The sequence below is a fragment of the Prionailurus bengalensis genome, chromosome A1, assembly GCF_016509475.1.
Source record: "Prionailurus bengalensis isolate Pbe53 chromosome A1, Fcat_Pben_1.1_paternal_pri, whole genome shotgun sequence".
NCBI classification, from domain to species: Eukaryota; Metazoa; Chordata; class Mammalia; order Carnivora; family Felidae; genus Prionailurus; species Prionailurus bengalensis.
The window spans coordinates 119130817-119144256 of NC_057343.1; the positions used below are offsets into that span (position 1 = coordinate 119130817).

General features: G+C 44.0%; 1 protein-coding gene across 5 annotated transcripts in view; it reads left to right on the forward strand.

Moving 5' to 3' along the window:
• The first annotated feature begins 702 nt into the window (after window positions 1-702).
• Window positions 703-13440, forward strand: part of ARHGAP26 (Rho GTPase activating protein 26) — a 427015-nt gene continuing 414277 nt past the window's right edge. For all 5 annotated transcript variants that reach the window (XM_043589835.1, XM_043589845.1, XM_043589853.1 and 2 more), the window contains exon 1: window positions 703-957. In XM_043589835.1, coding sequence (XP_043445770.1) covers window positions 804-957 — 154 coding nt within the window. In that variant the 5' untranslated portion in view covers window positions 703-803. The remainder of the gene's footprint in view (window positions 958-13440) is intronic.

The following is a 13440-nucleotide window of genomic DNA, read 5'->3' on the forward strand; positions in this document are numbered from 1 at the left end:
GCTCAGCCGGGCAGGGCGGGCTGAATGGAACTGCAGCCCCAATTCCCAGTTTTTTCATGCTCCGCCCATTTAGGATCCTCGGTTCTCAGACCAGCAGACGCACCACCTCGGCTTCGGACCCTGGCCGCGGCAAGTCGCCACGATCAGGAGTGGCAAGGGCCCGTGCACCGCAGCAATCAACCCTCGGGCTCCGGGTCTGCAACACAGCGCCGGCGGGAGAAGGCGGAGCTTGTGTTGCGGACCTAGGCGGTGGCGTGGACCCCGCCCCCCGCCCGAGGCCCCGCCTCTAGGCCCCGCTGATTGGGTCAAGGCCGCGGAATGGCCGGGTGTCCCCGGGAGGCAGGGGGGTCGGGCTGAGACGGGCACGTTGATTGGTCCGGCTGAGATTAGGTCATCGCTAGCAGGTTCGAGCGGCCCGGACGCCGGTGGGGCGGCCGAGGCTGCTGTGAGAGGGCGCTCGAGGCTGCTGGAGAGCGAACTGGCGAAGGAGGCGGGGAGGCGGCGGCCGCACTCGCTCGCCTGCTTCTCGTTTCCCGGCACCGCCGCGGGTCCGCCGCTGCGCTTCCTGCCCGCCCACCACTCCGTTGCGCGCCGCGGGAGCAGCCGCCACTCCGCTGGGTCCCTGCGCGGGTCAGGAGTCTTGCGTGCCGGCGGACACCGCGCGGAGGGCGAGCCGGCGCCACACCTGTGGAGCCGGCGGGCGTCGGGGGTCCCGGCCGGGGTCCCGCCGCGCGCGTGCTTGGGGCTGCGGGCCTCCGGGGCGCCGGGGGAGGCGCGCCCCCCGGCTGGGCGACTCGGCCACTATGGGGCTCCCCGCGCTCGAATTCAGCGACTGCTGCCTCGACAGCCCGCACTTCAGAGAGACGCTCAAGTCGCACGAAGCGGAGCTGGACAAGACCAACAAATTCATCAAGGAGCTCATCAAGGACGGGAAGTCACTCATCAGCGCGCTTAAGAGTGAGTGTCCCGAGTCCGGCGGGGACGGGGCCCTGAGGCGGGAGGGCCGTCGGGCGGCTCTCGGCCCTGGGCACCCGCGCGCCGGCTGCCGTTCCGCCCCGGGGGTCACTGAGGGACGGGTGTAGGTGCTTGCAGTGGGGCGAGACGGGGACGTAAGATGGGCGAGTCGATGAGGAAGGAGACCCGCCGCCCAGCCGTTGGCTTTCTGGGATAGCCGGGAGGTGACCGAGGGCGAGTGGTGCTCGCGGGGCACCGCGGCTGGGTGTGCGCGGCACACAGGTGTCCCGGGAGTGGGACGCCAGTGCCCGGCGCGCCGCACCCCGTCGGGAAACCCCATCGCGTCCACCACTGCGGCTCCCGTGGGGGAACACTTGCTCACCCCTGGGTACCCAGCCAGGGAACTGGAACGTGCCCTGCCAAGGGGGCGCTGCCTCCCCTCAGGAGAAGGCGGCTGGTGATTGCTTCGCTGTCTCCGGGCCGCCCGTTTCTCCGAAAGGCACCGGCGGTGCCAGAGAAGGGCTGGGTGGAAGGGCTGCTTAGCTCACGGTTCTGGGGAGTGTTGGCAGCCAGTAATCCAGGGCCGTGTACGTGTGCAGGTTCGGATTCTTGTGTTTAGCAGAAGGTGACAGGGGTGGGAGTACAGCATCAGAGTGTTCCTTTACTCTAAACTGTGGGCGAGGGTTTAAAAATAGAACGAGCATATCCTGACTGTCTCCCTCTCCCGCTCCCTCGCTCTCCTTTCTACCTCTCCCATTATCCTTGAAAACTCCAGGATTTTGGAGGAAATGTCCAACGTCCTCACTCAGAAAGGAGAGGTTTAAACTCGTCCTGAAAGATTCTGGAACCTTTCGTAAAACTATTTTTGCTTATTTCCTTTTGGTAGGGGAGCACTGAGATTTGCATTCTGTGTGTGATTGTCCCTTGACTTTTGCAGAGCCAGAGTTTCTCCTGGCCAAATGAGAGCGTTCTAGGGATGGGCTTCTTGGATTGGGCGGTCCTTTTTGGTGCCTTCACAGTTCTACCCATTTAAAAATAGTTGGGTTCATCTTTTAGTTTTGAGAACTGGGAATGACACGAAGGAAGATAGTGGAACTGAACTGTCTTTGGCTTTTCTTTTCCTGTCTGTGTGATGGGTATCTTAATAGGTGAGATCTTTCAGCTAAGAAAGGTTGCGTTGGCAGAGTGGGGTCCCACCTGTGAGAATTGTTCCCAGGCCTCTTTAAAGGAGACTTACAGAAGTCAAGTGCCTGAGATGTCATTTTGTGACCCCGATGCTTCTAAAAATGTAGAGGTAGGTAGTAATGGCTTTAATTGGGCATCTGCTTATTTCAGTAAATAGACACAGTGCCTGCAGTGTGCTGGTTACTGCCCTGGACCCTGACTATGTAGCAGTGAATATTTTGCTGCCCTGTGGCTACGGAGACTGATTCCTTGCCAGTGAATTGTCTGTTACTTATTTTACAAATGAGAAAACAAGCTTGGTGAATCTTTAGTCCAGCGCCACACAGCTGTTATCAGTGGGACCTAGTTTTGAACCCCTGCCTGGTCTGAGCCAGAGTTGGAGTTCCTGCTAATACAGAGCTCTTAATCCTTCCCCATGCTGCTCACCCAGAATGGATCTCCTAGACCAAGCCTGCGAGTATTTGGAATTGCATTTGTATGTCTGCCTTGAGTATGAGTAGGGTGCATTTGTGTGACTGGCAGTTTATTTGCCTGCTACTATTTCTTTGGCAGGGGTCAGAATTCTTTGGGTAGGAGGGAATAATGCAGTAATAGGGTTTAAGAGTTATTTAAGTTGTCTAATGGAATAGGGCAGACCTGTAACTTGGGAGAAAGACTAGCGAGGAACTAAATGTTCTAATCCCTGTATATCCAGCTGTACTTAACTATACTCTTCAACTGCTACTATTAGTTGAATAGGTCATGTGACCTCATAAGTGGAAAGGGTGGAGTTGATCACTGTTTCCCAGATTTGAGGCATTCCATTATCATTAGGAGCTTATACAGTGTATGTTACTGTCATAGTGTTTGTGTATTATTTTTCTTCTGTTCATCCTTCTTACTACTGAAAATGTAAAGCCGGTATTTTTAAAACTAATTACACAGAAAAAAATAGACAATTATATAAATAACACTAGTTTAGATGATTTATAGCCTCTTCCAACTATAAAATTTTATGGTTTTATTTTATAATTAGTATTCACAGAACTCTGGGTTTAGATTTCTTTTGTGTGTTAACCTGAGGCAATAAAACGGGCCTCTTAGGATTGCTAAAGTTCAGCTAGATCATTGTTGTTACTACTTAACATTTTATTTATGAAGAAACTGAAGGTCAGAGAGGTCGGTCACCTGCTCAAGGTGACACAGCATTTGAATGTATTTGAACCCAAGTTGTCTGATTCCAAAGTTGCCTGTGCTTAACTTAACCCCCAAGCAGAACTGTTGTCTAGGTCTGTTGTCTTTTGAATCCCCTTGAGAATCTGATAAACAAATAACCCCCTTGAAGTTTTTCCCTGGAGTCCAAGCCTCTGATCTGGATACATAGAAGATAAGCAATAAAATAATTTGGGACCTACCTTGGTGACAGTCAGCTTTTTCTGTCCTGAAAAAGGACCTATTTTCACCTCAAGGACCTAGATCTCACCTATTTGTCTAGGTCTTTCCTGTGGGTGCTCCTGTTGTGTTCAGGACTCTTCTTACCCTGATGAATCAGTGTCTCAGTTGGGAGGAATTTGTATGTTCAAGGCTTTCTTTCTTTCTGTAGAGACCATAGTAGCTGGAAACGAAGTTGCAGATTTAAGTTTTAGGATTTCCTAGGTTCGAATCTTAACCCACTCACTTACTGGTTGACTTTGGGCAAGTCACTGAGCCTGACTGAGCTCCTCCTGTGCAGTAGCCACCCTGACCTTCTAGTGTTGTGAGGATCAAATGATTCAGTGCTTATAAAGAAAGCACTTAGCTTAGAGCCCGGTGCATAGCACTGCTCACTTGTTGGTGGCTGTAATCATCTTCCAGCATTCGGGGTTGTCAAGACTCAGAGCAAATGTTACTAAGAGCAGAGGGGCATTTTTTGGTTTGGGTGCAGGGAGTTAAGCAATATGCCTTCTTCATGCCACTTGTTGATAACTTACACAGTTGTGTATGTGTTAACCACTGGTTACCGCGGGAAGAGTCCTGGCAATCCTCTTTGCATAATGTTGTGGTTATGCCAAAAAAGTTCCACAAATAAAAAAAAAATAATAGTAAGCCTCCCAACATTCTTTCTGTTCCTAATAACATTCTGGTAACTTAAATTTTCAACCTTCCGGCTAGCTTAACATCTCCCCTCAGTGGCTGGGCTGGCTGCCTCTCTCTCTTGTCTTGCAGGAAAAGCTTGCAGAATGCATTGGACTTCAGAGCGGGTGTCATGGACCCAGTGGCAAACCAAACGTGGTTTCATAGAAATGAGAGTGAATTCGGCTATTGGTTTTAAGGAGTGATGTGGGTTTTCAGGAACTGTGTCTTTCCATGTTGAGAGTTGGGTTGTGTGGACTTATGGCTATAAATTTGGCTTCTGCTTAATGAGATATAATGAATACCCTTGTTCTGATAATCTAAGATGGGAGGGGTGGGGCAAAAATTCAGATGTTAAGGTATCAACTTTTTTAAGGTATAATTTACCTTACTGTATAGTTCACCCACTTACAGAATCCAGTTCACTGGTTTTTACTACATTCACAGAATTGTGCAGTCATCCCCACAAAGAAATCTCATTCCCATTAACCATTGTTCCCCATTTTCTCTCAGCTCCCTGCTACCCCTGTCCCCAGCCCCTGTCAACCACTAAAGTATTTTCAGTCTTTATAGATTTGTCTATTCTGAACATCACATGTGCAATTTTAATAGTTTCGTCCTAGGTGGTAGTGACCAACTTTAGGAACAGAGTTTTTCATTGGACTTTCAGGTGGGGGAACTTGGAATCTATATGCTACTCTTCTTCAGGGGCATTTAAGTAGAGGTCATATCCCAAAGATGGAACTGTTTCCCAGGGCTGGGAGGAACCCACGTGTGCTCCTTTGTGTTTCAAACTCATGAGTGGGGAATGGATTAGTTCTAGTTCCTGGTACTGTGATGGACACAGAGGAGACCAAAATAAAACTAGGAATCTAGCCCGTTCCTTCTGTGAACTTTCAGTCAAGTTGGGGCAGCATGTGTGATACTCCATAAAGCCTTACTCTGGGGTCTTACCTGCTGGGTGACACTTTTTTCTCTCTTTCTTTCTTTCTTTCTTTCTTCTTTCTTTCTTTCTTTCTTTCTTTCTTTCTTTCTTTTTAACAAAATGAAGTAAATGTATATTTTGAGTCTGTAGTATTTATGAAAACTTTTGGGATGATGTGTTTTTGTTTCTTGAGCATTTACCAAGTGCCTGGCCCTATGCTGTGTCCACATTAGTCTCATTAGTCCTTACCACCATTCTGTGAGTGAATATTCTTATTTTTCTGTATTTTAGACTTGGGGCAACTTGTCTAAGGTTACATAGCTAGTAAGTTGTACAACCAGGTTTTGAACCTAGCAATGGACTGCAGGCAGTGGACTCTCTTGAACATGACCCTTGAGTGTTTTCAGTAACCATATTAGTACTGAAGATGCAAATTCTTCATAGATCTAGACCCTAGAAAGGAGAAGCATGTGGCGCATGCTATATTAAGTGAAAGTATTGTGTCTGTTGTTTTTTCAGACTCTGAAACCTGGGTAGCAATGAATAGCTAATATTTTGTATTGTGCTTTGAAGTTTTGTGTTTCCATCATAGGATTAAAGAACCATTATAGGCTAGAAGGGAAATGATGGGAGTCTGGCTGCCTCTTGCCTTTATAAAGTGCTAGAGTTTATCTTTGGTATCAATGAGTGGTTATCAGTGATTCTTTTTAAAAATAATTTTTTAAAAAAATGTATACTTTTATAGTATTAATTTATTTTATTATTTAAAACATTTTTTTAATGTTTATTTTTGAGAGAGAGAGAAACAGTGTGAGCAGGAGAGGGGCAGAGAGAGAGAGGGAGACATAGAATCCAAAGCAGTCTCCAGGCTCTGAGCTGTCAGCACAGAGCCCGACGCGGGGCTCGAACTCACGAACTGCGAGATCATGACCCGAGCCAACGTCGGACACCTAACTGACTGAGCCACCCAGGCGCCCCACATTAATTAATTAATTTTTTTTTTTTTAATTTTTCAACGTTTTTTATTTATTTTGGGACAGAGAGAGACAGAGCATGAACGGGGGAGGGGCAGAGAGAGAGGGAGACACAGAATCGGAAACAGGCTCCAGGCTCCGAGCCATCAGCCCAGAGCCTGACGCGGGGCTTGAACTCACGGACCGCGAGATCGTGACCTGGCTGAAGTCGGACGCCTAACCGACTGTGCCACCCAGGTGCCCCACATTAATTTATTTTTTAATTAAAAAAATGTAAATTGTGCTATAATTGATATATAACTTTGTATTAGTTTCAGGTGTACAACAGGATTCTGTATTTGTGTATGTTGTGCAGGATCACAACAATAAATCTAGTTAACATCTGTCACCATACAGTTATAAAATTTTTTGTGTGTGATGAGAACTTTTAGATGGACTTTCTTAGCAACTTACAAACATACTCTATGCCACTATGAACAGTAGTCAATGTGCTGTATATCACATGATTTATTTATTTTATAATTGGAAGTGATTCTCTTTTAGGTGGATAATAAAACATCAAACAGGAAGGCCAGAAACCTATTTCTGGGTCTGATTTGATAAGAAAAATGGTTTATTCTCAATGCTCATTTAAACAAGAGTGAAAAAAGTCAACATGAAGTGTTGCATGCTTTATTATTTTTTCTTTTTGAATTCATTATTTTTTTAAAGAGTTGGTGGTTTAAATCATGTCACACTTTTGTAGTTCTTTAGGATTTGTCATAGGCTTTTTGTAGTAGTGAGATGAGCCCTCCTGAATGGCTTCCCAAAGGATGTTCATTACCAGTCTCCTGTGTTCAGGAGTAATTATATTACTTGCAAAATCCTAATAAGACAAATGGGTATGGAGTTAAGTAGCAAAAACATTTTCCCAGTTCCTTTGCTTTGCTTTAGCACCTTGCAAATTAAAGGGAAGAAAGAGGCATTTGCAAATTATTTATAAATGGTGGTAATTTGTAATGCTGACATTTGGAATATTAGTCATACAAACATAAACAACAGTAAATTAAGTCCAAACAAGATTTTGTAGTTTTTATGTAACATTAACTTAAAAGTTCCTTATGGGGTGCCTGGGTGGCTCAGTTGGTTAAGCACCTGACTTTTGATTTTGGCTCAGGTCATGATCTCATAGTCCTGAGACTGAGTTGGACTTTGCGCTGGGCATGGAACATGCTTGGAATTCTCTCTCTCCCTCTCCTCCACCTCTGCTTACGTGTGCTATCTCTCTCTCTCTGAAAAAAAGAAAAAAATTCTTCTACTTTAATCCATTATCTTTATTGGATTGAATAAATTGCATTTAAACTGTAGTCCTCAACCTACTAACAGAGGTCTGAGGTCTCTTCCCTTCATTTTTTGATTAATAAGACAATATTTTTAGGGCAGTTTTAAGTTTACAGAACAGCTGAGTGGAAAGTATAGGGAGTTCTCATACCAGCCCTTCATACCTATTCTTCTCAATTTCCCCTGTCATTGACACCTTGCATTAGTGTGGTGATAGGGTTATTCACTAAAATCCAAAGTTTACATCAGGGTCCATTCTTTGCATTGTAACATTCTCTGGGTTTTGACAAATGTTAAATAACTTGTATTGCAGTATCATGCAGAATAGTTTTACTGCCCTAAAAATCCCCCGTGCTCCACTTATTCATTCCTGTGCCCCTGTTCTTGGCAGTGACTGTTCTCTTTTACTATTTCCCTAGTTTTGCCTTTTCCAGAGTGTTATATGCTGGCGGCTGGAATCATAGGGTGATTAGCCTTTCAGATTGACTTCTTTCATTTAGCAATATGCATTTAAAATTCCTTCATGTCTTTTTGTGGCTTAATAGCTCATTTCTTTTTATCACTGGCAAATACTCCTTTGGATGTACCATATGAATGTATCCACTTATTTATTGAAGGGCATCTTGGTTGCTTCCCAGTTTTGGCTGTTAGGAATAAAGCTGATACAAACATTTGTCTGAAGGTTCATGTGTGGACATAGGCTTTTAACTCATTTGAGTAAATATCAAGGAGCACAACTGGCGGATCGAGTATTCCAGTTTTGTAAGAAATTGCCCAACTGTTTTCCAAAGTGTGGTGCCATTTTGCCTTCCTGTGAGTAAAGAATGAGCGTTCTTGTTGCTCTACATCCTCATCAGCATTTGGCGTTGTCAGGGGTGCCTGGGGGGCTCAGTTGGTTTAGCGTCCCACTTCACCTCAGGTCATGATCTCATGGTTCCTGGGTTCAAGCCCTGCATCAGGCTCCCTACTGACAAGGCAGAGTGTGCTTTGGATTTAGCCATTATAACAGGCCTGTAGTGGTGTCTCACTGTTTTTTAAATCTATATTTCCTTAATGACATGATGTTGTGTATCTTTTCATACGTTTATTTTCCAGCTGTGTATCTTCTTTGGTGAGGTGTCTCTTCTGATCTTTTGTTCATTTTTAAATTGGGTTGTTGGGGCGCCTGGGTGGCTCAGTCGGTTAAGGATCCGGCTTCGGCGCAGGTTATGATCTCACAGTCTGTGAGCTCGAGCCCCGCGTCGGGCTCTGTGCTGACAGCGTAGAGCCTGGAGCCTGCTTCCGATTCTGTGTCTCCCTCTCTGTCTGCCCCTCCCCTGCTCATGCTCTGCCTCTCTCTGTCTCAAAAATAAATAAAAACATTAAAAAAAAATTAAAAAAAATAAATTGGGTTGAGTTTCCTTATTGTTGAGTTGTTGAGTATTGTTCCGTGTGTGTGTGTGTGTGTGTGTGTGTGTGTGTGATAAAAGAAACATAACACAAAATTTACCACTTTAACCTTTTGTAGGTGTACAGTTCATTGGTATTAAGTACGTTCTCAATGTTGTGTAACTATCAGTGCTATCACTTTGCAGAATTTTTTTGTTTTCCCAAACTGAAACTATGTAGCCATTAAACACTAACTGCTCATTCTCCCCTTCCCCCAATACCTGGTAACGTCTGTTCTGCTTTTTTTTCATGAGGTTGACTACTCTGAGTACTTCATATTAGTGGAATAATACTGTACTTGACCATTTGTGCCTGGTTTATTTCTTTTAGCTTAGTATCTTCAGAGTTCATCCATGTTGTAGCATGTGTCCGAATTTCATTCGTTTTTATGGCTGAATATCTTATTTGTTGGGCTATGATTATCCACAGCTATCATGAAGAAAGACTATTCTTTCTCCTTTAAAATCTTAAAAAAACTTTTTTTCTCCTCTCCATTTTTCCCCCCATGGATTGATCACTACAAGTTAGGAATTGACCTATCCGTTTACAAATGCCTCTCATGAACGTTATATTTATGTTTATTTAGTATTGAGAAACAGACAGAGCACGAGCAGGGGAGGGGCAGAGAGAAGGGGAGACACAGAATCGGAAGCAGGCTCCAGGCTCCGAGCTGTCAACACAGAGCCCGACGCGGGGGCTCGAACTCACAAACCACGAGATCATGACCTGAGCCGATGTCGGAAGTTTAACTGACTGAGCCACCAGGCACCCCTATGGTTATTCCTTTTAAAGTAGCCATTTGTTTCAAGGCAGCATGTTTTGGGGAGTTGTTTTAAGAGCTTTATTGAAGTATAAAATTCACCAGTTTTAAGTGTACAATTCATTTGTAGTTAGTTTGCAGAATTATGCAACCATCACCCCATTCCAGTTTTAGAACATTTCTTTCACCTCCAATTGGCACTCTTTAGTCTCACCTCAAGCCTCAGACAACCGCTAATCTACTTTTTTCTACCCCTTATAGATTTGTTGTCTATGAAAAAGCTAAATTGAATCATACATTATATGGTCTTTTGTATCCAGCTTCTTTCAGTTAGCATAGTGTTTTTAGATTAATCTGTGTTGTGGCATGTGTTGGTTTGTTCCTTTTTATTGTTGAAGAGTATTCCATGTGTGAATTGTATTTTCTTGATCCATTCACCATTTGATAGACATTTGGGTTCTCATTTTTGGCTCTTATGAAAAATGCTTGCAGTGAACATTTGTGTACATGTCTTTGTGTGGACATATGTTTTCATTTCTTATTTCATTTCTTATCTGAAAGCAGAACTGCTAAGTTGTATGGTAAACTTATATTTAATTTTTAAAAACCTGCCAAAGTGTTTTCCACAGCAGAAACATCCTTTTAAATTCCCATTGGCTTTGTACAAAGGTTTCAGCTTGTCTGTTATCACCAATACTTGTTATTGTCTGTCTTTCTGATTGCAGCCTTCCTAGTGGGTGTGAAGTGGTTAATCCTGGTTTTAATTTTCATTTTCCTGATGACTAATGATGTTGAGCGTATTTCCATGTGCTTATTGACCAGTGGTACATTTTCTTTGCTGAGATGTCTATGTAGATCTTTTTGTTGGTCACTGTCTTATGTCTTAGATTTTTCCCTTTATTTTGTCCCATAAAACCTGATGATTAAGTGGACAGTGCTCAGTATATTTTCTTCATTTAGCCTCATTTGGGGACTTTTTGCTTCCATTTGCTTTAACCTCAGATGCATTTGAGTGATCAGTTTCAGGATCCCAGGGCTTAGGATGGTGGTTCTTTGGAGGCTAAATTTCTGGTTTCTGCTTTTATAAGGCTAGTTAGCGTCCCTCTGGGCAGAGGCCTCAGGCTGGACTTCCTAATTCTGGTCAATATAAGCTAATGATCACAAACCCCATGAACTGATGAAATGAGAATGGGTCAGGGAGGAACAGGGATCACCACTGAGCTGTTGGAGAAAGGGACTCATGAAGGTGACTTTGTAATCTCATCAAGGCCATTGCATTTAAAAAGATTTTTTTAATGTTTAGTTTTGAGAGAGAGAGAGTGCAAGCAGGGGAGGGAGGGGCAGAGAGAAAGGGAGGCACTGAATCTGAAGCAGGCTTCAGGCTGTCAACACAGAGCCCGACATGGGGCTTGAACTCACAAACCGTGAGATCATGACCTGAGCTGAAGTCGGACGCTTAACCTACTGAGGCACCGAGGCACCCCAAGGACGCTGCATTTTAAAAAGCTACGCAAGGGAGAGATACCAATATGAAGCCAACAACGTGCTTTTTCTAGATATAAATTTCTTTTTTCTTTTTCTTTTTTTTTAAACAATTTTTTAAAATGTTATTTGAGAGAGAGAGAGGGAGGGAGGGAGGGAGAGAGAGAGAGAGAGAGAGAGAGGGAGAGAGAGAGAACGTGCATGAACGGGGAAGAGGAGCAGAGGGAGAGAATCTCAACCAGGTTCTACTAGGCTCAGCTCAATGCGGGTCTCATCCCGTGACACTGGGATCATGACTTGAGTGAAAATCAAGAGGCAGATGCTCAACTGAGCCACTCAGGTACCCCTCATTTTTTTTTCTTTTTTTAAGTAGTCTTCACACCCAGTATGGAGCCAATATGGGGCTTAAACTCATGACCCTGAGATCAAGACCTCAGCTGAGATTAAGAGTCAGAGACTTAACCGACTGAACCACCCAGGTGCCCCCAGATTTAAATTTATGACTGACCTTAGTTTTGATTTTTAAAATTATAACCCAGTGAATATCAAATGATACATTTTTTGCTGTCAAAGGAAGACTTTTATTCAACAGATATGGAGTCCTGCTCCACTCTTAACATGTCCTTCAAGACCTAGAGTAATGGCTTTTAGGGTGGCAGTAACAGGTGCACAAGTCACAAGGTGGGAAAGTGCATGGTGTGTTGAGGACCCGCAGGGAGGCCAGTGTGGTTGGCAAACAATGATGGCAAATGAACAGGGAGAGAGTCCAGGAGCCAGGCCTTGTCTTGAGTCCCAAAACGAATTTTGGGTTTTATTCTAAGTGTAATTGGAAGCCATGGGAGGTTGTGATGTGATCCTACTTGTGTTTTGGGGAGATCCTGGGGGCCACTGTGTGTAGAATAGATACAGTGGGGCAAGAATCGCGTAGAGCCCACAGGATTTGCTGTTTGATTCTTAACCAGTGAAGGGTCTTAAACAGTGAAGTCAAGAATGATTCAAATGTTCTGGCTTTAGCAGTTACGTGAATGATGGTGCTATTTTCTGAAGTAAAGATGACTTGGGGATGATGAGATTTGGGGTGGAAGTTAACCATGTGAATGAATGACCTAATCTTATAGTACAAAGGTGAAAAAAATTACACAGATAGTTCACGAATACATTGTCTTAATAGCATCAAAGAATATGGAAATGTGAAGAACCCACTTTCCTGACAACCAACTGTCAACTGTTTGATACGCTTTTTTTTCTTCTTTTTTGTATGTGTATTTTTTTCCCCATAAATGGGATTATACTATATAAATTATTCTGTGTTTTGCTTTTCTGGTTAATACTATGACTTAGACCTCTTCCATGTCAGTACCTGTACATAGTATATTCTTTTTAATATCTGCAGAGAATTCTGCTATGTGGATACACCGTGGCTTATTTACCTTGTCTCCTCTTGAAAGATAATTTGGATTGTCTAAGTTTTTCACAATTAGAGAAAGTGCTGCAGGGATCATATGCACACGTACCTTTGTGGGTACGTTCTAACATTTCCATGGGATAAAGGATTTCCAGGATCCTTGAACATTCCTGGAAGGTTTCTCAATATGGAATTGTTGCCAGCCTCCAAGTTTTTATAAGCCCTTTGACACTATTGTTTAGGTCCTTTGTATCTGTACAGTCAGTTTGTATTTGTCTCTTGCTCATTAGAGTGTGTTAGATTATGTTTCTGAAGCTTAACCTTTTGCTTAAATTGGAAGCATCCTTAAAAAAAACAGGCCTTTCTGTTAGGCACTGATATGAATTCTAAAAGAACCATAGCCTGTGAAAAAAAAATCTGGTGTGTGTGTATTTGTGTGTGTGTGTGGTGGGGGTGGGGGGAGGGGGGGAGACAGAGATTACAATTAATTGGCTGTGTCCTAATTAGCTTTGGACCCATCCATTGTGTTTTCTAAGCTCCAGGTTCTTAGGGATAAAATGGGAGACGGGGTGGGGCTTTGTCCATATCTAATAGGCTATTCCAACCTTAAATTTCAGAGACCAAGAAGGAAATCACATTTGTTAGGGTGAGAAAAACAGCATTAGTGGCCAGAGGAATGTTTACAAATTTGAGTCACAGGGATTTACACATTTGTGTAGAAACCCAGAGTGGAGAAATAGAGGAAATATTAGGGAAAACAGCTTGGCAGTGTGGGCCAGAAGCTGTCACGGCGTGTTTACATCTGGCTCATTTCACCTTGGTTGGAAGGCACAGAATGCTTCAGCGGGTGAGCTTGGAGACCCGGCAGTTGCCTGCTATATTTAGAAAGAGGAGATTCCTGAGGTTAGAGTGGTGT